At 39.5% G+C, this 25,993-nt stretch overlaps 1 protein-coding gene across 2 annotated transcripts in view; it reads right to left on the reverse strand.

Moving 5' to 3' along the window:
• LOC136866446 (uncharacterized) overlaps positions 1 to 25,993 on the reverse strand; it is a 95,766-nt gene that overhangs the window by 52,233 nt on the left and 17,540 nt on the right. The window contains exon 4 of one of the 2 annotated variants that reach the window (XM_067143395.2): positions 17,896 to 18,007. In XM_067143395.2, the coding sequence (XP_066999496.2) occupies positions 17,896 to 18,007 (112 nt within the window). Of the gene's footprint in view, positions 1 to 17,895; positions 18,014 to 25,993 lie in introns of both variants that reach the window. The other variant, XM_067143394.2, reaches the window with a different exon arrangement.

A 25,993-nucleotide genomic window follows, 5' to 3' on the forward strand; every position in this document is an offset into this window, starting at 1 on the left:
CCCTCAAATCTCTCTGCTCCCCCACCATCAAAACACTCCTCCTCCCTCCGTCATAGCCCTTTTAGCTCTATAATCTGCGTTAACTCCGACGTCCCCGAAGAAGCCATCATTGCCGAACTGAATGCGGAGGGCGTTCCGGCTAGGAAAGCCTTCCGCATCAATAACGCCAGTGGACCCCCTTTTATAGTGAGAATCCTACTCCCCACCACTGGGGATGTCGACCGGGTTCTCAGCAGCGGAGTATCTATCTACCGCCACCATCACAGAGTGGAACACTCTCGTGCCCCAGCCCCTCGGTCCATCAGATGTGAACGGTGCCTGGACTACAACCAGCACACTACCGCACCCGGTGCGTGGTCACTGCTATGAGCCACATCTCATCTCCTGGTGTACCAATGTCCAACGCCCCTCCCCATGTAACACCTGTGGGGAATCCCATCCAACTTACTCCCACCAATGTAAATCCCGTCCTGCCCCTCCCGAATATCGCCCAGACATGGTTGCCTCTATCCGTACCATTGATACCCCTACCCAACCTACACGCTCCCTCCCTCTTCCCACCTTCGACCTTAGAAGACATCATCCGCTTTATCACCATTTCACTCCTCAATATCCATCCACTCCACCATTCTATAGTCTTTGCTCAGCTACAAGCAGCCACTAACCACACCTTAAACATGCACTTCCAGACATTCCTTTCAGGCCTCAACACCCACTTCACCAAGCTCGATAGCTGCAGTCGCTTAAGTGTGGCCAGTATCCAGTATTCAGGAGATAGTGGGTTCGAACCCCACTGTCGGCAGCTTTGAAGATGGTTTTCTGTGGTTCCCCATTTTCACACCAGGCAAATGCTGAGGCTATTCCTTAATTAAGGCCACGGCCGCTTTGCTCCCATTCCTAGGCCTTTCCTATCCCATCGTCACCATAAGACCTATCTGTGTCAGTGCGACGTAAAATAAATAGCAATTTCACCCCACCCCCTCGAAACATTAGTTTGATAATGGCCCTAGTCCCTTCCAGAAACCAGTCCTCTACACCCATCTCCATCATCTTCCTCAACATCCAATCCTTCCAGTCCAAGCTCTCACCACCCAATACCCCTCACACGTCCTCCTCCTTAATGAAACCATGCTGCGTCCCCATCAGTTTACCCACCTCCCTGGCTTTACATTTCTCTGCGCAGACCACCCTCATGACATAGGCAATGGGGGCTCAGCTATCACCACCCGCTCATCCCTTCCTAATCGTAAACACATCCTTCCTCATCCCCTTTCCATCTCCGAATCTATCGCTGTAACCATTTACTTCCGATCCCGAATCCTTCACCTTGCTACCACATACCATCGGTCACACATTCCCTTACCTCTAGACTACCTCACCTATCTCTCTGACACCTTCCCCCACTTCCTGCGCTGACCTCAACCTCACCTACCGATCCCGCCGTGAACTCAATGACCTACAATCCCTCCTTAGTGATAGAGACTGTTCCCTCATCTCCATCCCAGGCCACAGCCGTTCTGCCTCCAACACCACACTGGATGCCATCATAGCCCACAACTCGCTCGTTCACATCCTGAAAGTCCAACTCCTACCCAGCATCGCCAGCGTTCACCTTCCCCTCCTCCTCCAGATTCCCTCCACCAACAACCACCCTCCCCTCCACCACCAATCTCTATCGTTAACTTTTCAAAAGCAGACTGGCTATCCTACCGTACTCATCTGTCTCAAGCCATAGAAAACCATCCTCTTCCCCTCTCTGACAAACAATCCATAGACCACCTCAATACATTCATACTTTCCGCTATTTCCTCTGCTTCTGATTCCAGTATCGCAATTACTCACAGCCCAGATTTTCACTACGCTTTGTCCGCCTACAGAGGCTCCCCCAGTCCTATCTCTGATAATTCACATCCACCCCGTGACCCATATTTCCTTTGCCTTCACCGCCCAAATCTCCGATCACTCCGCAACTACCTTACCGCCCATTCCTGCCATTCCTGGGCCCAAACATGCACCACCCTCAATTCTCTTCACACCCATCCTTCAAAATACTGGCGAAAACTCAATAGTCTCCTACACTCCAAGTCCACATCCCTATCCCTGATTCTCCATCATGGCATTGCTCCAGCCAACACCACAGAAAAACTGGAGATCTATGCCGAACACGTTCACAACGGCTTCAACACACATCTTGATTCTGATTTTGACTACACCGACTCACAACTCTACCTTACCTTAGCCTCCTCCCCGCCACTCACTCCCTCCCTCCACCTCCCATACCATTTCTAATCACTCCCTAGACACGCCCATCACACTGTACAAAATTCAATCTGTCCTCTCTAAATCCCAGAACACCACCCCTGGACCTGACAAAAGCCGTTACCTTCATATCCGTCAAGCCCCATTACCCCCTTCTAACCATCCTGGCTGCTCTCTACACCTTCATCCTCAGAAACACTTTTATCCCACCTCCTGGTAACACACCACCACGCTCCTCTTTCTAAAACCAGGCAAACCACTTTCTGTACTTGACTCCTATCACCCCATCATCCTCATCATTGTCCTTGCCAAAATTCTAGGCAAAATCCTAGTCAGCCATCTCCACCCCAACACCAAAGTAACCATCTTCCCTCTTCCCAATTTGGTTTCCATCCTGGACTATCCACAATTGACCAACTCCTATGCCTTGCCCAGATCACTTCGAATAATTTCAACCACGCCCATCCTACACTCCTCATCACTTTCGAATTTCACCTAGCCTTTGACTCCATCTGGCATCCTGCACTCCTGTTCAAACTCCAATTCTATGCTATCCCAATCTCCTATGCCCGGTACATTTCATCCTACCTCTCCAATCGAACCACCCAGATCTCCATCAACCACCAGCTCTCCTCATCCTTTCCCCTCACCCTAGGTGTTCTCCAAGGTTCGCCGCTCTCACCCCTCCTCTTCATACTATTCATCGCTGACATTCCCCAGCCCCTTCAACTGTTCCAATTTGCCGATGACACTGCCATTCTTGCTTCTCTCTATTCTGTTTAGTTAATTAACCTCCTGGTGTGACCGATGGCACCTCAAGCTTAATTCTACCAAAACCCAAGTCATTCTCTTCCGTCGCTGTCGTGGCATGTCCAGCAGTACCCGTGACTTCAACCAACTTCAACTCCTCAATGGCGACACCCCTATCCGAACCCAACCCATCCTTAAATACCTTCCGTCCACATTTCCTTCACCTCAAAACAAAGACTGCCACCTGTGCTTGCCTGGTGCGTCATTTTGCCGGCAGCCGGTGGGGGTATGAATTCCTCCCTCCTCATCCTCACTTACAAGACCTTTGTTCGACCCCCTGTCATTTATGGCCTCACCGCCTGGGCAGCCGTCGCCCATTCCCAACCGATCCTCTTCCAACCCCTCCTTTCCACTGAACGCTGTACTGTCCGCTATGCCCTCCATCTTCCATTCACGTACCACACTTTCAATCTCTACGATATCTTCCCCTTCCCAAAACTCGATACCTACGTCCTCACCTGTTCCCAATGCACTCTTGCCCGAGATCATCCCTTCCTGAACCACCTTCACTGCGGTCCACCCTCTCCCTCCCTCACTTTGTCCATACCCCCTATCACCTATTACGCTCACTTCCCCCACTCTAGTGTGGTGACTATGCAGAGATTGTGACGGACACCCTAAAACCGAATCCTGACCGCCTCTACAGATAGCACTTACACTCAAGGTTTCATCAGGCAGTTCCAACAAGCGTGGGGGTCTAGGATATCATCTTCCCCATTCACCTTTCATATTATCACACTATGCACTTAAATCATTCATTTCAATTATAGGTATATTCTATGTCTACTCTATCCTCCTCCTCATCGCGGTATGCATTCTACATCGTTCTCCAATATGGATATGTAATCCGCTTATTATGATCCATTATTTCACATCACTACCTTATTCTGATTTATCATCACTCTTACCGTCTTACTAATAAATGGTGTGTAACTTTTATACAAGGTTTATACACCGTTTATGTGAAATTCGTTACTAATAAACCGTGTATAAGCCTCCTGTGTATACATCTGTTATAGTTATTCATTGGATTGCTTATACAGACCAGGACCCTTGTATAAGCGTTGTGTAGCAGCGAGTAGCGGGAGAAGAAACGAGTGAGCAGTTTATTTTCGTGGTATTTATTGTCTACAGTAATATTATAATCGAGGTGAAATATTCGACTTATCCATTTAACATTGAAAGAATGGACGATAACGTTGATGATCTTCACGATATTTTAAACATAGAAGACATACACCGTTCAGAGGTTATGGACGCTAGACATCTTCGTAAAGTAAAACACTTTAAAGAGACGGAATGGCAATGAATAACTATAAAATAAATTATGGTTGGGCGTATTTTTGTGTAATAATGTGTTACTGCTTAATAGACTTTTGATATTGCGAGATTATTATACATTATCTGCCCCTACAAAGATCTTTCTCAAAATTGAGTACCTATAAAATGGGGCATATTCCTCGAGATAAAAAATGGCATAACTTGAAAACCATACGTAATATGATTTCCATACTTTGTAGTTGAATATCCAGAAATATGATGTATAAATGCCTAATAGAAACTTTTTTGATCAAACCTTTCTTCTAAGCTACAAAACAGTTTTTCCTTTCTCCTGAAAAGTAAGGATTTTGGAATGTGTACCCTTTTCAACTCGCCGATTCAATTACAATTGCTTACGTTTTCCGTACTACCCCAGTTAGGAGCTTTTGATCTTAGCTTTTCCATTTCTTTTTTGGCGTTCATTACACAAGCAAGCTGAAGAAATGTTGATATCAATATAAATCAATTTCCAGCTGTCTCATGGAATGACAATGAATAACTAAGTTATAAAAGAAATGATGGTTGGGCGTATGTTTGTGTAATAATGTATTACTGCTTAATAGACTTTTGAAATTGCGAGTTTATTATACCTTATCTGGCCCTTACAAAGATCTTTCTCAAATTTAAATACGGTACCTATAAAATGGGACATATTCCTCGAGATAAAAAATGGCATAACTTGAAAACCATACACAATATGATTTCCATACTTTGTATTTGAATACCCAGAAATATGATGTATAAATGCCTAATAGAAACTTTTTTGATCAAACCTTTCGTTTAGCTACAAAAAAGGTTTTCCTTTCTCCTGAAATGTAAGGATTTTGGAATGTGTACGGTACAATTTTCAACTCGCCGGTTCAATTACAATAGCTTGCGTTTTCCGTACTACCCCAGTTAGGAGCTATTGATCTTTTCTTAAGCCTTTCCTTTTTTGGCGTTCATTACACAAGCAAGCTGAAGAAATGTTGATATCAGTATAAGCCAATTTCCAGCTGTCTCACTTAGTATTGCAACTGCCTTTTCGATATGCCGTGCTACTGTGCGACTTTCCGGAAAGTTTTGCTCGTAGATAACCAGCAGAAGCGATCATAAAGGCGGTAAACGTGCGAAATACGTCAGTGAATTGCAGGAAGAGATTCCTACGCCTTGGAACGAGTGTATACATGCTGTATAGTAATACAATGCGTATACCTCGTTTATTAGTAAGAAAAATGTAAAACGCTTATACAGGGTTTATTCACTGTTGAACTAAACAAGAGTTAAACTACTGTATAAGGACTTTTTATTAGTAAGACGGCTATTATATAACTAGTTGATGAACCCGTGCTTCGCTACGGGATTCTCAGAAAGACTGATTTTGTGGTTTTCCTAACCTGAAATCAACATAGGTCATTACAAAACGCAAGTATGAATGTAGCGATTAAAAGCAATGCTATCATATAAAATACTCGATCAAATGGAAAGCCGCGCGTTTTATCACTTTTAACGAACAGTGCTGCGGTTAGATTGCGGTGCCAATCTAATAGTCCCAAGTTCCAGAGCTGGGATGACCAGGCCGCAGATTGCCATGGACACTCATCTGCCATTATTCCGCTAAATATGCACACTGTTCATTCCAATCAGTGCCTCAGAGTAGGGATTGAATAGCCCGAATGCTATGATGATCCAGTGTGTTATGTACCAGTAGTATCAGAAAATTTATAAACCAGGGGAATGGCATGCTAAAGAAGAAAGTTATCTAATTCCCCAGCTACTTCCCATCAATATTCAGACAGGCTGTTACACACTGTACGACTAGGCGAGTTGACCGTGTGGTTAGCGGTGCGCAGCTGTGAGCTTGCATCCGAGAGATAATGGATTCGAACCCCATTGTTGGCAGCGCTAAAGATGGTATTCCGTGGTTTCCCACTTTCACACCAGTCAAATGCTGGGCCTGTACCTTAATTAAGGCCTAAGGCACTCCTAGCCCTTTCCTATCCCATCGTCGCCATAAAACCTATCTATGTCGGTGCAACGTAAATCAAATAAAAATACTCTGTACGCAGCAGTAATCCTATCTATCGGAGATGAAGGGCAACAGAAGACACAAAGCACATCACGACAAACAATGGTCAATGTAATGTTATTGTTGATCAATGTTATGAGCTTTCTATATTGTAGGCCTTCACATTTAGTTTTCTTTCGACTCTGTGATTTGTAAAATATTTTATACCATAAACTGTAGTTTCTTATTCACCGACTTTACATACCGATTTTCATTAAATACTGTTTACCCATTTTCTCGTTACTCGGCGCTGATATGTACTTAGTAACAAAAATCCAAATTCATGAATATCTTTGTGATCATAGCCAGTACGGTAACAATGTATAAGACATGAATAATAGGAAATTTAATACTATATAACCTTAGTTATGTAGCATTCATCGATTACACCTCTAATAAGAAATATTTGAGAATTACATTTTAGGCCTTCCCCTAAACTACCATTTCACTCAGCGTGAATAAAATAATTTACAGCCTAGACTATAGTGACTTATTTCCTGACTTTGCATACCGATTTTCATCAAGATAGGACTACTAATAACAACAATATTTAAGAATTGAATTTTACGCCTTCCCCTAAACTACCATTTTTCTCAGCGTGAATACAATTATTGATAGCCTAGATTGTAGCAACTTATTCCCCCACTTTGCATACCCATTTTCTTTAAAATACGACCACTAATTTTCAATTTTCAATTTTAGGCCTTCCCTTAAACTACCACTTCACTCAGCGTGAGTAAAATGATTTATAGCTTAGATTGTAGAGGCTCATCCACGGACTTCACATACCGATTTTCATTAGACCACTTAACATAAATAGTTGAGAATTAAATTTTAGGCCTCCCCCTAAACTACCATTTCACTCAGCGTGAGCAAAATGATTTATAGCCTAGATTGTAGAGGCTCATCCCCCGACTTCACATACCGATTTTCATTAAATTCTCTTCAACCGTTTTCTCGTGATGCATGTACATACATACAGACAGACAGAAATTACGGAAAAGTAAAAAGTGCATTTTCATGTTACTATGGACATGACCGATACAGAAATACCATTATTTTCAAATTCTGAGCAATGTACAGACAAAACTCTTATTTTATATTGAAACGGGAACGCCCTACGAGCATTCACGTTTCATTCATTTATTAAGAGGAACTCGCTAACACCCGGCCGTAAGCATTTAAAACTTGCGCCGAGCGCACAGGCATTGTGGGAACTGCAAGCAAGCTCGCGCTGTTCCAGAACACCGGCCAAGGTCAAGCGACGTCACGCAGAAGGTTCTTTCGTGTTCCATAGCATTGCAGCATGAACGAAATGTGATATCAATATTTCAATAACGTCACCTTGCAGGCAGGAATAATGATCGCTGCTAGCCGAAATTTCATGTCAATCGGTGTAAAGATGGCCAAGATATAAAATTTTCTTGGGGCCCACATGTGTAGCCACGCCCACCGACCTTCGGCAATATAAGCGAATCGCCAGCCTGGGGTAAAGCAGAGAGTGTGCAGTGTCACTGCCTTCGTGATGCCCAGGCCGTACTGTAACAAGCGCGGGAAAGCAATCAGCTGATCGTTAGGGGGGAAGTTTAGCACATGAGTTAGTAGAGTTAAACATAGATTTTCGCAGTTTTATTGAAACCTTTAACGATGGCTGCATGTTCACTCCGATATATGTGAGAATGAGTCGTCATCGACTGCATTATTAAGTGGAAAGTCGTTAATTAGTGAAGAAAACTTAGTGTGAGCGTGTATTTATGTGAAGCTATAGGCCTAGGTTAAGAAGATCGTTCTTCGGTGTTTTAATTTTGTAGTTTATTTGTGTAAAGTTATATTTATAGTGTAAAATTGATTGAGTTTGTGCATTCTGTATTTTATTATTAACCACGAATTGTATATACTTGAATTAAGATGATCAGTGAGGGAAATCACCATGCCTAAGAGTTGCTGTGTGCCTGGCTGCAAAGCCAGTTATAAACAAGGAGAGTACACTCCGGTATTTGTGTTTCCTTCTGATGAAGAACGAGTTAAGTTATGGAAAAAGGCTATTCCCAAGGAGAATTTAATAGTTAATCAAAACACAGTTGTGTGTATCAAGCACTTTCCTGAAAATCACATCCTGAGAGAAATAAGAGTGTCACGTCCTGACGGTGAGTTACATTTTTTATTATGTCATAAACATGGGTCCCATTAGGTAGGTCCTGTATTTTTATGTAATCAGACCTATGGCTTATCTGAATTCGGTGTATTTGAAAATACAAGTCTTATTTATGAGTATCACCGAGCTCGATAGCTGCAGTCGCTTAAGTGCGGCCAGTATCCAGTATTCGGCAGACAGTGGGTTCGAACCACACTGTCGGCAGCCCTGAAGATGGTTTTCCGTGGTTTCCTATTTTCACGCTAGGCAAATGCTGGGGCTGTACCTTAATTAAGGCCACGGCCGCTTCTTTCCCATTCCTAGACCTTTCCTGTCCTATCCTCGCCGTAAGACCTATCTGTGTCGGCGCGACGAAAAGCAAATAGCAACCAAAAAAAAAAGTATCAAACAGCAGTGTGATTTATGTAAATTTTATTTTCTGACAGATTCAGATCTTATATATGAATTACCTCCAGACGTAAGATATCTGAATTTCCTAAATCGAGGGGGCTTAAAGTATCCATCAGACATATCAATAGAACTTAGAATTGAGGTGTACAAAGTATTTTGTGTGTTAGTGTCAGATGCATATAAGATGGTATTTCTAAATTCAGACAATCCTAAGTGTGTCTCAGAATCCTTGGCTTTGGAGTCAATGCAGTTGGCAGATTCCCTAGTCATTTGTGACTGCGGGAAGAAATTGAAAGACCTGGCCGGACAGTGTGTATATATATTTGGGTGAATATGTTTTTAAATAACTTTTCCAAAATTCACACCGACTTGTGTATTCAACAAAGTGCTTCAAAGAGAGCAGACCTACTGCATACTCGTGTAACTTCCTGCAAGAGGTCCAGGAAAGCTGCAGTGTTCATGGAGTGGAAACAGTGAGGTACAGAAATAATTTATATTTGTAATAAATAGTAATGGTAATTGGCTGCATGTTTTCTGTGAGTGTGTATGGTGTGAATGTTCCAGTTGACCAGAAAATGGATAAAATCGCAAGAATATGCCTCAAAGTGTTAGGCTGTACCTCACGCAAACGAACGTATATACGCGAGAAATAGAACGTTACGGAGAAGAATATGCATTGTACGTCAGAATTAACAAATATTTGACGATAGGTTTTGGTTTTATAAGGTGTTAACAGTTCTTTAAGTAAATTAAACGAGTATGTTATTCAAGCGGAGCGTATGCGTATCGCCTTCAAGTTCCCCCCAAAGCGTGACGTCATCAGAGGTACAGTACGGCCTGGACATTACGAAGGCAGTGGCAGTGTGGGCAGTGTGCAGCTGAAGTGTGCCGTAGGCAGAGAGAGTGAGGGGAGTCGGCAGTAAGCCGTGAGTTCAGTGTGTGTGTGTGTGTGCGCAAGTAAGCACGTCGCGATATAATTCGTCACTCGGTCCGGCTGTATACTTGAGTTCAGAAACGTTAGTGTTGGAAGCTTTCTCCATGGGCTTGCACTTTGTGCATGAACAAAAACGTAATTTCGTTTTTATCAGTCTGTACGACTGGGCGATTATATTTCGTTTGTGGACTATGAATGTTTCTAGCATAAACTGTGCCAGCCTTGATTAAATTTAAGGACTGTGTTTCTAGCATAAACTGTGCCAACCTTGATTTCATTTAAAGACTGTGTTTCTAGCATAAACTGTGCCAACCTTGATTTCGTTTAAAGACTGTGTGAAAACAGCGATAACGTTTCTAACATAAAACTGTGCCAGCCTGCATTTCATTTAAAGACTGTGTCTATCCATTGAACTGTGTTCGTAATAAACTGTGCCAACATTCCCTCTTAAAGACAGTATTAACTTGTGGAATACGGTATCGTAATTTCTTTCCGAGGGACCATGCCAATTCCCATCATAACCTGTTCAGAATCACGTATGATCTTAAGTGCCAGTGATAATCTTCTAAAAATTACGACGTAACAGAACTTGGATTGTCGTTTATTTCAACAAGTGTGTAAATATTGTGCTCATGGTGTACAGTGCAGAGACTGTACCCGGTGAATTTAATTTTCTTTGTGAAGTGCTTAATCACTGCACCTCGGAAGGTCCTAGATTGTTTTCGTTTGGAACTGTGACTCTGGCTTTATCCTTGCTGCTAAAGTGCGTTCAACATCATTGACTGTGGGAACTATTTCGGTGTGCTTCGCCTTAGAGGTGTCACACCAGAGTCCCATGACGTCCGATGTGGAAGCTCCACATTTCCCCGTTCCTGCCTCAGGTTCGAGTCGCCATCAACACTAATACAGAGAAAACACCAACGACGGAAGACAACGCCGACGCCGACCGCAAGACGACGCAGCCGCCGCAGGACGACGTCCCCTCCACGCCTTCAAGGACAACTCCACGATTCAGCTGTACAAGGTGACATAATTCTTTGCATATCTATTGAATAAACTGAAGGATCCACTTAATCATTAAAAAAAATTTTCACTACCCTGCTCTCTCTCTCACTCTCTTAGCATGGGCCGTACACGCCTTGTCGTTTCTCATGCTCTCCGATAAACTGAAGTACGGGCGTTCCTGTTTCAATATATATAGATGATATAATACTGTACTTGCATTAATAAAAGGCTATATGTATCTATTCATAAGAATGTTTATGAGTTGTAAATCATATTATTATTATATTATAATATAATGATAATATGATTCTTCACTTCTTTTTAAAAAGTTATACATTACTCTATTTTAAATACTATTATTCTGCACTTGAAAAAGTAAAAAAGGAAAAGAAAAACACATATGAAAACAAAACAAAATATAAAAACAAAAAATAAAATGAATAAATTTAAAAAACTTTGCACACCTCCCTGTTCTTCACTTCAATTTCCCCTCTTCCTAACATTATTGCTCCTTCCCCAACCTGCCTGAACTCCTGCCCAGGGTGAAGGCGTAAACTTCAAGGTAGCCTGCTCCTCTCCTTCAGGGAGGGGAATGAAAACTTAGAGAAAAATTATTCTGGCTCGGGGGACTGGGTATTTGTGTTTGTTCCAACACTTTTCTCTTCATATTCAGACAACACATTACACTTTCAATAACCACCGAAACATGTATTAGTGATTACTAGACCACGGATTTTTAGGTGTTAAAATGTTATTTAGCTGCTTGAAATATATTCTCAAATAGGTTCTAAAATATATTTAGGCAGCTTGAACTTTACGTATTTTAATAGGCTTCAATTAAAACACCATGTTTATTTTGTTAAATAGATAATAACTCGTTAGGGGGAAAAATAAATCGTGTGTCACTCACCTCTGTGCTACAAACGTCTCAGAATTTTACCATCCGATGTGAAATGGGGGAACTCTTGTAACCACTTTTAATTAAAGATGACTTGGAACCTGACACTTTCGGCATAATTCACACACTGAAGAAACAGGAATACCAAACTGTTCTCACAGGATGAAATGGAGGGTTTTTTCCCCAGCAGGTCAATGGATACTGTCTCCTACCTAGTGACAAACTACGGGAGTGTTTGCTGCGGGAGGTTCGTAAGGCTTTCCGGGGAGTGTAGTTTTTACAGCTTTCAGATTTTAATATTTTATTTAATATACTGAAAACGGGTCAGCAAATATTTCATTTTATTGGAATACATTCAAATCATTTTAACCAATTTAGGGATAAAAATATGAATTATAGGAATATAGGCAAATATAGCTTAATAATAATAAATAATGGTATTGTTTTTACATCCCACTAACTACTTTTGACGGTTTTTGGAGATGCTGACGTGTCGCAATTCTGTCCCGCAGGAGTTCTTTTATGTGCCAGTAAATCTATTGACACGAGCCTGATGTATTTGAGCAGCTTCAAAAACAACCAGACTGAGCCAGGATCAAACCTGCCAAGTTGGGCTCAGAAGGCCAGTGCTTCAACCTTCTGAGCCACTCAACCCAGCAAAATATAGGTTTTAAAGTCAATTCAGGCATTTTTTGTGTACTACAGGACCACCGTTTCTAACCTTATAAATACATTAAATGTGTAAATACAACTTCATTTTAAGTTCTCTCTCCAAGGACAAAATAGGTCTCTCCCTAAAATCTGAGGTATAGTGATTACATCCTTCCATATAGGGTTGGCGTCACGGAGGGCATTCAGCTGCAAAATAGGGCCAAATCCATATGTGTGTGACGCAGCTCGCACCCGCGACCCCACAGATGTGGGAAAAGCAGTAGAAGTAGAAGAAGAATTTTTGTTTTATGTATTTTGTTTCAATTTTTGACGTAGGGACGTGGCGACCCCATTGCCCAGTGGGAAACCACTGCAATCAGCCACCCGAGTATCGAAAGTCAACCATGGAACGGTCTTTTAGGAAAAAAAAAATTCCGCCGTCCTGTCCAAGAAAGCAGGAGAAGGCTACATCGGATTCGGTGGGTAGCCACCTAAAAGGCGTCAATGAGTCGGAGCATTGGCAATCGCCCATTCCTATGTCAGCACATAAGAACAGGATCAAACAAGATCAGATCAACTACATTGCAACTCATAATATGAATTCTCTACTTAAAGCAGTAAAACTAAAGAACTCGACGGACGAATTAGATAAACAGAAAATTTTAGTAGCAGGACTCCAGGAGATGAGAAATACTACAGAAGAACCATTCGAATCTCAAGGCTACAGAATTTACAATGGAAAACCTGGACTAAGGGTTATGAAACAGTGTTCCCAATTTGGAACTGGATTTATAGTCAATGTGAAAATCATAGATTCAATAATCAATTTTCAAGCCATCTCACGCAGAATTGCAACTTTGAGTTTAAAAGCATCCAACAAAATTTATACCATCATAAATGCCCATGCCCCTACTAATGAAAAGAATTTTCTAACAAACACTAGGAAAAAAGAGGAAAAGTCTTGGGATCTCATTGACCAAACTGTAAACTAAATAAATATTAACAACGTTAAGATCCTGTTAGGGGACTTCAATGCCCAACTCGGAAGAGAAAAGAAATACTGATGTATCATTGGGAAATGGGCTCCACATAAACATACAAATAAGAATGGTCAAAGACTTGTTGAACTCTGCAGAGAACACAAATTGATCTCAAAGTCCACATACTTCAAAAGGAGGCTCAACAAACTTAAAACTTGGAAACATCCTGATTGGAGAACAGGGGAATGGCAGCTGGATCATGTATTTATGGACAAAACCTTCCAGAGAGAAATCTACAATGTTAAAGTATTAAGAGGAGTAGATATAGGTTCAGATCATTACATAGTCAAAATCAAAGTTAAGTTCACACCACTAAAAAAGAAACCAAAACATAATAAACAAAACGGGAACTTTTATCCTCACCAATTAATTAGAAATGATAAATATAGAGAAGTCACACAAAACATAAAACTGACAGATAACTTAGAAGAACTGGTTCCAATTCTCAGGCAACAAGCTGAAAATTTAGCCCCATTGAACACACGTAAAAGACATGCCTGGTGGACCTCAGAATGTGACAAAATTCATGAAGAAAGACATCAGGCCTGGTTAAAATATCGAACACACAAAACAGAAGAAAGTGCAACCAACCTCAAAAATATCAGGAAAAAGTTCACAGAAATTATCAGGCAAACTAAGAGACAATCACAGAAAGATCTAATCAACTCAATAGAAGAAAATTACCACAAAACCAATTCCAGAGACTTTTACAAACTCTTTGGAAGACAAGTACAAAAATTTGCCCCTCCTACGTTAATGCGGAAAAGTGAAGATGGAAAAACGACACATCATGACAAGGAAAATGCCGAAATCATGGCAAAAGCATTCATTAAACTTTTGAATTGTGAAGAAACCCAGGAACTTTTAGCAATTAATACAGATAGGCCCATCAAAACCCCGCCTGAACTCATAAACAATCCAAGAGGTGGAAACAGCACTCAGAGAGTTGAAAAATCATAAGGTATGCGGAAAAGACCAAGTTTTCGCAGAAATGTGGAAATATGCCAGTGATACAGTTCGAACATGCCTACAAATGGCCCTAACAAAAATCTGGATAACAGAAAAGTTCCCCGAACATTGGACCACAGGCATAATCCACCCACTCCACAAAAAAGGAGATAAAAGCAATCCAGATAATTACAGAGGTATCTCCCTCTTAGACTGCAGATACAAGATTTTCTCCAGAATCCTATACAGGAGGATCAAAGAGCAACTAGAGGAAGAATTAGGTGAATACCAAGGAGGCTTCAGACCTTGGAGAAGCTGTGCAGAACGAATCATCACTTTAAAATTAGCCATAGCATCTTAAAAGAAGCAAAACAAACCTCTTGCAATAACCTTTGTGGACTTTAAAAAAGCCTACAACTGATTGGTATTACTACTACATTCAGCTTCAAGGCTGTCCCGCTAGGTGTGCTGCCAATCAACGTCTTGCGATATCTCGCGAAGTGTCACATATTCTCTATAGTGTATTTGCTTCATATTCAAAATCCATTGCTATGTCATGGAGAGTTGCATGCTACTGTTATCAAAGACTGGACAGTCAATGAACCCATTGAAGGATTTGAAATGTGGACTTACCACGCAATATTGAAAATGCCATTGCTAATGGGAAATAGTGCAAAGTCCTAACACTTGCCAAATACAGAAAAGCAGCCTATTTGGGTTGCATCTTCTGAAATAATAAATACACCCTGATACAACTGATTATAGAAAGAAAAATAAAGGATAAAAAGACTGTGTTTGTCCTTTGTTCGTAGTCTATTACCACATGTATTTTCTTTGTATCTTCCTATTTTCTATACTTATCTGACTTTCTCCTAAGCTTACACGTTCCATAGCCAGCCCTGCAATCTAGGAGTAGCAAGCCTGTCTCCTACCTGGTTACCCTAGGTTCATTACCTGTTCGGGACTTTTACCTTGACATTAGAATTGATTCCAAGGTCCATTCAGCCTACATGATTATGTGATTGAGGAGTTATTTGATGGTGATATAGTGATCCTGGTCTAGATACAAAGAATAATGGCCAAGGGGATTTGTCACACTTATCACATGCCACCTCATAATTTACAAGCCTTTGAGCTCAGCAGTGGTCACTTGGTAGGCCAAGATCCATCAAGATCCACTATGGGTTTTGGTTTGATGGGCATTTCCCACATCACTGCTGAAGATGTGATAAACAGGTCCCTGAATAAGAAACCTATGAGGCTGGAAAGCTGAAACAAGCTCGCCAGGAGCTGGGAAGAAATCAATGTATTAAGAAATTGGGATTGATGAGGAGAAAGCCCTTTGTTACTCCCTCTCTTCCACTGACCAGCTATTATGCTTACACTATTATATGTTCCTATTTTTCTATGTACTACTTTGTGGTTTGTTACTTGTTTGTTCTGCTGGTTTGTCCTGTGTTCCTAGTTCTTTGCCACTTGTACTGATCTCTAATTTTGTCTCTTTCTACTACATACATTTATCCAGCTTTCTCCTTATCCTATACTTCCCACGTCATGATTTAAGATCTGAAGAAATGGTCCCTCACTGGGAGTTGAAGACTGTCCTCCTGATGAAGCTGGCACTTATAGGTAGAGCAATTACAGAGTGGAATAATTTATCAAGGGAAATGTTTGATAAATTTCCAACTTCTTTGAAATCATGTAAGAAACTTTTGTTTTACAACTTGCTTTATGTTGAGGAATAAGGGGATTGGATTAATTTTTCAAGGGTAATGTTCGATAAATTTCCAAGTTTTTTGGAAACATTTAAGAAAAGACTAGGTAAAGAACTGATATGGAATCTGCCATCTAGGTGAGTCCTAAATGCAGCTCATTGATTAATTGATTTCATTTGAGGATACTTTTGTCTTGGTTCACATTCTGCTAAGATGAAATAATCTGCTATCAAATCTATACACTATTCCACACCCAGAGGAAGTCTTCCTTCAGAAACATGCGGTATATACAAAGTATGTTACAAGTGTTTATTTATATATCCACCTATTCAATACAAAGAGATCTTTTTAGAAATTAAATATTATTATAAAATGTTAAGGGACATGTTTCGCCCATATTAAGGGCATCATCAGCCTCAAATTCAAACCTGTATGGTGAAAAATCAGGATCCTGATTGCTCTTACAAGCCATAAAAAGAGGATATCATTATAGGTGTCAGTCTAAACATACAAAATATTAGAATGTCCTTGGCTAAAATTGCAGTATCCAGCTGCATGTCATAAGTTCACATGAATATACTTTCCGGAGCGTTGAAAAACTTGTTGGGGTAGGGCAGTAAACAGCTCAGTCTTTATAATGAAACAGAAATGTGCCTCCTTGAAGATGATAAGAAAAAGCAAAGCTGATACACTGTTACAGATGTCGATATCGTATGTTGTGATAAGACAACAGATCTCTTAAATGGCTGTTCAGCATCAGCTTTGCTTTTTCTTGTCATCTTCAAGGAGGCACATTTCTGTTTCATTATAAAGACTGAGCTGTTTACTGCCCTACCCCAACAAGTTTTTCAACGCTCCGGAAAGTATATTCATGTGAACTTATGACATGCAGCTTGATACTGCAATTTTAGCCAAGGACATTCTAATATTTTGTATGTTTAGACTGACACCTATAATGATATCCTCTTTTTATGGCTTGTAAGAGCAATCAGGATCCTGATTTTTCACCATACAGGTTTGAGCAATCAGGATCCTGATTTTTCACCATACAGGTTTGAATTTGAGGCTGATGACGCCCTTAATATGGGCGAAACATGTCCCTTAACATTTTATAATAATATTTAATTTCTAAAAAGATCTCTTTGTATTGAATAGGTGGATATATAAATAAACACTTGTAACATACTTTGTATTTACGTACATTTCAATACGGACCTAACATGAGAATTATAACATGTAACATGTGGTATAGTCTCCATAAATATACAGAACAAAGTCAGACAGATCACACATTCCTTCTTGATACCTTTTGTGATCCAAACAGGCTCCCCAGGTGCATTGCTGCTGAGAACAGAAACATTCACTTTGTTGTGTAGCAGTCAATGTATTTTGATGTACTTTGGTAGAAGCTAGGACCATACCAATGTACAGAAAAGAGGCTGATTTTTTTTTCTTATGGAAGTCAAATAAAATATTAAAAAATACAAACAGGATATTATAAGGAAAATAATCATCCTTGCATGAAAAATAAAAACCAAGATGATTGTGTAAAAAACAAACAAAAAAAACAAAGGGGAAAGACAGTACTGGTATATGGAAGGTAAAATATGATATTAAAAGGAAGGACTTCCTTTACTCCAATGCATGAATCTCTCTCCATAAACTGTGTGCTGAGATCATACATTTTGTTAAAACTAGTTTATACTTAAAGGAAAATTCTTACCTTTTTATTAAATGGCTTTGAAATTCACTATATACATTTTTAATATTGCTGTCCTTTAGTTCCTGCCTCTGTGAGATAACTAGCTGCTGTGCAGTTGTTTGAGATACCTCTACTGTAACTAGCAAAATAAGGGAACAATGTAGAAGATTTTGTCAGACTAGAAATTCTGGTTAAGTACTGTAATAACATACGTTAAAACAAACAAACAAACAAACAAACAAACAAACAAACAAACAAACAAACCATCCTAGCTGTCTCTACACTGATGATAATAATAATAATAATGATGATGATGATAATAATAATAATAATAATAATAGTAAAACTAAAAATCACTAGTTCAAAGAAGTCCAAGAAGATTTAAATGAATTAGGCTTGACAATTCAACAAATTGAAAACAGGGAAGAGAAGAGGATCCTGAGAAATAACGACATGAGACTTAAACTGAAGACCTATACACGCAAACAGTACAACATAACTGACTTAGAACGGGCAGCCAGTTCAGAGAGATTGAAACATTTCTGGGAACAAAAGAAGAAACATCAAATTTGTAACCAATATTCATAAGACTTGACTGTATATAGACTGATTTCAGTCCTCTAATGTGGGCGTAAAATAAATAAATAAATAAATAAATAAATAAATAAATAAATAATAATTTCGTGTGGCTATTTCTAGCCGAGTGCAGCCCTTGTAAGGCAGACCCTCCGATGAGGGTGGGCGGCATCTGCCATTTGTAGGTAACTGCGTGTTATTGTGGTGGAGGATAGTGTTATGTGTGGTGTGTGAGTTGCAGGGATGTTGGGGACAGCACAAACACCCAGCCCCCGGGCCATTGGAATTAACCAATTAAGGTTAAAATCCCCGACCCGGCCAGGAATCGAACCCGGGACCCTCTGAACCGAAGGCCAGTACGCTGACCATTCAGCCAATGAGTCGGACATAATAATAATAATAATAATGATAATGATAATAATAATAATAATAATAATAATAATAATAATAATAATAATAATAATAATAATAATAATCTATATATTAAAAGAGCTTACAAAAAACAGCTTTGTCCAATCTGTCCGTCCATTCTACTGAACTGATTTGCTTCATTTTTGTTTTATTCTCTCCGGAATTACCTGGCGCTGATAGAACTCTAAGTTCATTCAGTTTTGAGTAGTCGTAAAATCAAGTCATTAAATGATCATTCCAATAATTGAAGGTGAAGGCTTACCCTCGCATTACATTCTTTATGTAGCGGGTTGCATACAGTGAAGGAACAATATCTTTATGTAAAGATATTGGCGAAGCTAAACGATTAGAAATGATGGTGACTATAGGCAAACCTGCAATTTCATCCAAACTTGGTACACATATAACTTAGTACTATCTGGAGAGAAATACCGTAGGAGTAAGACACACCTAACATTCCTGAGGGTGGAGTGGGAAGGGAATGACATGTAAAAATAATCGAAAATGACCTATATTAGTGTTGAATCCATCGTTTTCTGGGGTCACTAAGATGAATAGTGACACTCCAGATGACATTTAAGTCCAAGTTTAGCCATCACTGGCATGGAGAGTGAGAAGGGGTGAAAAAGAAAATGTGCAAAATGACCAATATTATGTATGTATGCGTCCATATTCCAGCATAACTGTCAACCAAATTTGATACACAAATGACTTGCTATCTGGAGCAAAATACTGTAGGGGTAAGACAACCCTAGTACCCCTTTGGTTGGGGGTTGGGAGGGAGTCACATGTAAAAAATAATTGAAAATGACCAACATTAGTGTCAAATCCATACTTTTTGGGGTCACTGAGGTAATTTTGACACTCTGGATGCCATTTAAGTTCAATTTCAGCCTCCATCGCCATGCGGGTCATAAGGGGGTGAGAAAAGAAATGTCCAAAATGACCGAGATAAGTACTGAATTCCCAGTTTTGGAGTTTGCTGGGGTGATTGGTAACAGTCCCAATGACAGTTGGAACTGTGTAAATCATATCTTTAGCACGACGTGTAAATACATAAAGTTATCACTGATTTTTATTATTTGAAAAGACCAATAACTTCCCAGACAATCTGGGCTGCCACATGGACAAAGTCCCATATGAATCAAAATAATCTAAAATTAAAACTTTTAAATCAAACACACAACAATAACTCTAAAGCTACAAAATAGTTTGTAAAAACCGAACAAGTGGCTGCACGGTTTGGGTGGGTTCGAATCACACTGTCGGCAGTACAACCTATCTGTGCTGGTACGACTTAAAACAAATTGTTTAAAAAAAGTTCATCAATTATCAATCAACATCACTATAAAGAAATCTAAAAAAAAAATTAAAAAAATGCACTTCACATATAATTAACAGGTGACACAAATCCTAAAACTAAACGTTCAAAATAGTATCTGGGCAGCGCACAGAGCCATTTTATATCAACACGTTATCTAACCTATTTATAGCGAATGTAATAATAATAATAATAATGATGATGATGGTTTAACAATATTTAAGAAGATTCTCAAGAAAAGATTAAGGAAAATTACTGAACCCCAACAGCAAGAAAAACAATATGGATTTAGGAAAGATAGATCAACTATAGACCTCATATTCACACTGAAAATGATATTAGAAAAGCACAGGGAGAAAGATCGTAACTTGACATTTGTGTTTCTAGACATCGAAAAAGCATTCAATAGTATCCCTAGAACAACTATATGGGAGTGTCTTAAAAAGAAGAATGTATCTATGGAACTCATTCAGAGAATAAAAATGCTTTATGATGACTGCTACAGTTGTGTTCAAGTAGGAAATGGATACTCAGATTGGTTCCAGACATCTAGAGGAGTGCAACAAGGCAGTGCCCTTTCACCATTATGATTCATCACCATCATGGATGAAATCATAAAAGAAGTGAAGCAGAACACCGACATGGATCTTAAAGCATTTGCGTTTGCAAATGATATAGTTATCTGGGGAAAGAGTGAGATGGAAATCCAGGAAAGGCCGAATGTCTGGAATGATCATCTGAAAAAAAATCACTGAAATTAAGCGCTACAAAAACTGCTGCAATGTCTGTTAATAGACAGAGAAGTAAATATAATATAAGTCTGGCCCCACGGTGTAGGGGGCAACGCGTCTGTCTGTCACCCGGCGGCCCCGGGTTCGATTCCTGGCCGGGTCAGGGTTTTTTAATTGTAAAGATTAATATCCCTGGCCTGGGGACTGGGTATTTGTGACATCCTTAATCTTCCTTTCCTCATACGCAACATTTCACACTACCACCATTCCAATTACACGCAGGTTCATACAATATGGTGCCAGTAGGGGCAAAAGATCCACATGGGTCGACGCTCCGAACAAATAGCATTTAAATAAAATTTAAAAAATATATAATGCTGGAGGGTGACAATTGGAAACAGTAAACCAGTATCAGTACCTTGGATGCATAATATCAAGTGACAACAGAATACAGCTTGAATTATAACCATATTCAGAAATCCAGTCAATTCTATCAGCAAGTTCAATATCTGCTCTGGAATAAACAAGTGCCATTAAGATCAAAATAAACTCTGTTTCGAACATAATTTGTCCCTATATTGACTTATGGGTTGGAAACATGCACAACTAACAAAAAAGACAGTAGACTTCAGGCTTCAGAAATGAAGTTTCTAAGAAGCATGCTTGAAAAGACTAGGAAAGACAAAGTAAGAAATGAGAAGATTAGAGAACAAGCTGGAATAAATCAGTCCCTGAAGGAGACCATAACTAGGGCACATTTGCGATTGTTTGGTCACATCAAACGTATGATAGAAAGAAGAATTGCAAAACAATGGTTGCATACTGAGATTACTGGAAAGAGACCTGTTGGAAGACCTCGGAGGAGATGGCTGGACTAAGTGAAGGAAGATATCACATCCAAAGGTATCAAATGGGATGAAGTCTTGAAGGAGCAGTGGTACATGAATAGACTAAAATGGAGAGTGCTCGTAAACCACACCTGGGAAACGAGTGGAAACTTGATGATGATGACGATGATGAGTCTTGGAAACTGCAGTCAAATTCTGAACTCATTTTAACAATTAATTCAATGAAGTCTATGAATTTTACTTTTCCTCTGCAAGTTTATGACAGTAACATAGCTGAATGACATCAGCTTCAAGTGAATGATATTACACCAGGCAAATGCTGGGGCTGTACCTTAATTAAGGCCATGGTTGCTACCTTCCCAATCCTAGCCCTTTCCCATCCTTGTATTGCCAAAAACTTTTGATGTGTTAGTGTGATGTTAAACCACTCATGAAAGGAATGGGATACCATGTTATTACTAAAGGGTGGATGTTGTTGAAATGTCATCATTTTTTTTCTCTTTGCATTAGGATATTGCTCACCAGGCGAGTTGGTTGTGTAGTTAAGGGTGCGCAACTGTGAGCTTGCATTCAGGAGATAGTGGGTTCGAACCCCACTCCTAGGCCTTTCCTATTGCATCATCGCCATAAGACTTATTTGAGCCAGTGCAACGTGAAGCAAGTTGAAAAAAAAAGTGTTGCTCAGTAGTATAGAAATTCATTCTGTGATATATCAAATGATAATAACTAGACAAGAAGATGGTATGTCCCCCATCCTGTTTAACTGTCTGCTGGAGAAGATCATTCGGGAATGGACGAATACACTAGCTGATACCTCTGGATTAAAAATCGGCTACAAAAGAGACAAGTTAACAGTGACTTGATTAGCCTTCGCAGATGACTTCACACTCTTAGCTTCAACTATGAAAGAAGCTACGTACCAGCTATCCTCTCTCGAACACATACCATCTAAAGTAGGGCTGAAGATCGCTGTCAACGAAACAGAATTTCTGACCAACATCAGAGAAGCACCCAACTTCATTTCTGTGGGGGACAAAATAATATGAAAGGCCAACTCATTCAAATATTTTGGAGAATGGATAACCCCAAATATAAATGAGGACCTTGCAATGAAGAGTAGATGCACTCTAAATCCCTCTCCTTGGATCTTAAACTTAGACACTACAACACTGTAATAAGACCATCTGTACTATATGCCTCAGAATGCCTAAACATGACCTGGGAAGGACAGCTCAGAAAACTGGCTCTGAAAGACCGAAAGATCCTCAGAAAGAAAGAGTTGGGTACAGAATCAGGCACAACAAAGAACATTACAGTAAAATAGAGAGCATTACAACAGCTATGAGGAAGAGAAGACTAATGTTCTATGGCCACATAGTCAGGATGGACAGCCAGAGACTCACTTCAAGGATCTTCAACACTGTATCTACAGGGAAGAAACAAATGCCAAATGGACGAATTTAGTTCGGAAAGATCTACAATACATAAACATTGATCACACTGACATTTACAGCTGAGATAAGTTCAGAAAGTTAATCAAGACATCCAACACTCTCCAGTCACTAACAGCTAAATCACTGTGTCCAGGAGTAGGAGTGAAATGGACTCAAGAAAGAAAAGACATCCATAGTGCTAGAAGGAATACTGGGCTAAGAAGAAGGAAAAAGCTCACCAGAGTTAGGAACCATGTGGTCCATTGTAGGCCTAAATGAAGAAGAAGATTTTTTTTTTTTTTTTGCTAGGGGCTTTACGTCGCGCCGACACAGATAGGTCTTATGGCGACGATGGGATAGGAAAGGCCTAGGAGTTGGAAGGAAGCGGCCGTGGCCTTAATTAAGGTACAGCCCCAGCATTTGCCTGGTGTGAAAATGGGAAACCACGGAAAACCATTTTCAGGGCTGCCGATAGTGGGATTCGAACCTACTATCTCCCGGATGCAAGCTCACAGCCGCACGCCTCTACGCGCACGGCCAACTCGCCCGGTTGAAGAAGAAGAAATGATAACATGTTTTTATTTTGCATTTTTTTTGCTGATTTGAGATGATCAGTCATTATTTCAACTTTCAAGAAGGTTTTAGGTCAATATGTAGAATTGTAAAGAATTTTTAGATCATTTTAAATTTTTTAAATTTATGCATGCATTCTATATTGTCCACAAATGACAACATAAAAAATTATACATTTTTCTGATGATGATGATGATGATGATGATGATGATGATGCATGTTGTTTAAAGGGGCCTAACATCTATGTAATCTGTTGGTGACTAAGAAAAGATAAGGAAAGGATTTATACCTGTGAGTCTTGTGTTTCCAAAATATGTTCAGGAACACAATACAGAACTCTGATAATTAGGAGAAAGTATTTCCTAACGTGTTTCAAGTATAAGGAACCAGCCTTCACATTCGTCTCTACAGCCAGTCATTCAACCTCGCGTATCTCAATGCCAAGAACAAATGGAAATGAGAAGGGATTGGAAACATAACTTTCTACTTCAGTACAAAATTATCCTCCCAAGTAATTCCGTGCAAGAAAAATACCAAGAGTGAAATCACTTCAAATATATTTTAAATTCAGTTAGTGAATGAATTTGGAAAAGACATGTTTACAACAGATGGGCATGTTTTATTTTGTACATTGTGCGGTGTTAAAGTGAGTAAGGAATGGAAGTTTGTTATACAGCAACACATTAAATAAGAAAAACATCTGAAAGTTGTAACAAGTGCGAAGAACATGTGTTCCCAGGTTACTCGAGGGCATACAGCAAATCATTACATTCATATTTATATACACTTCCAAGGAAACTAGAAGATAATTATTTCTCTAAAAACAAGAGCTGTGCAGGGATATATTATAATTCAAAACCAGTCACCAGAATTCAGTTTGGTTAAATATTTTAAAGTCTTTTTAAATTATTTTGTTGCATTTTTTCATAAATTTAAGGGCATTTTATTGATCATTTTCAGCAATTTTTTAGGTCATCAACATCTGCCCCTGCTGTTTTAAGGGGAAATAGAACATGATGATCCTCTCTTATGGGGAGTTGGCATGTTCTACCTCATCAAAAATGGATAAGTATACATCCCTGTATCTCTGAATCTTCTCTAGATAGAACTTTTAAATTTGTATAGTTGCTTTTTGACATCTCTTATAAGTTCAAAATAGGACAAACTTGCTTTGCCATACTTGCTTTGACAACCACAACACAGGGTTCCCACTAGTAAGCTAGGTCTATTTTCCCTGTATTTTCACTTTCTTTTCCTTGGGATTAAATTTAGTGGGACATGGTACATATGAGTGACGCTTGAATATGTTTATCATACTCTGGAATAATCATCTAGAAACATATTTTGCACAAACACTTCTAGTGGCATAAAGAACTTGAAATAAATGTATCATAAGTCAAGCAAGCTACACCTTATCATAATGTGCCAATCTGCGAAGTGGGTTATCAGTAACCCCATCGTACATAGCCACTACGGATACACTACAACCAACGAAAAGAACTACATTGTTCACAGCAAGTCATCAGTCAATCACTCTTCAAACGAGTGCCTTTGTTCATCTGGGACCTTATTCTTGAAATTGGCATGAGTGCCAGTTTCTGAACATACTCATAACAGAAACGTATGGGTTAGTGTTCAGAAACTCAGGAATAGGTTTCTTGTTCGTTTAGCAAATGAGTGCTCTGGGACCTTATTCTTGAAATTGGCGTGAGTGCCAGTTCTGAACATGCTCATAACAGAAACGTATGGGTTAGTGTTCAGAAACTCAGGAATAAGTTTCTTGTTCGTTTAGCAAATGAGTGCCATTTGAATCCGTATGCTAGACAACTAGAGTGTATAGAAACAAGCACCACTGACATATTCCATCCTTTGTACAATTCATTACTGTGATAATTTCACTTCTCCGTAATAATTTCTCCTTAATAGTGAGACGAAATCTGTAATAATTACAGGCAGTCCATAATAGTTAGTACCTCTATGTTATGTAAATTACATGGGTAGCTTTTAAAACACTGGGCATTTTAAAGAGAACGTTAAGAAGATAAAGAGTTATTGTCTTTTTAATTTGTAATACAGATCACAGTCACCTGCTCCAGTACTAATGACACCTAATGTTGCTTAACTTCAGATATGTCATGGGGCACAATGTTTCAATGTAGATATTGTCCACTTTAAAAAATTATTTTAGCTCTATTTCTTAAGTTTATGAACATTTCTTGTTGGAAG

Source organism: Anabrus simplex, chromosome 3 (genome assembly GCF_040414725.1).
Source record: "Anabrus simplex isolate iqAnaSimp1 chromosome 3, ASM4041472v1, whole genome shotgun sequence".
NCBI classification, from domain to species: domain Eukaryota; kingdom Metazoa; phylum Arthropoda; class Insecta; order Orthoptera; family Tettigoniidae; genus Anabrus; species Anabrus simplex.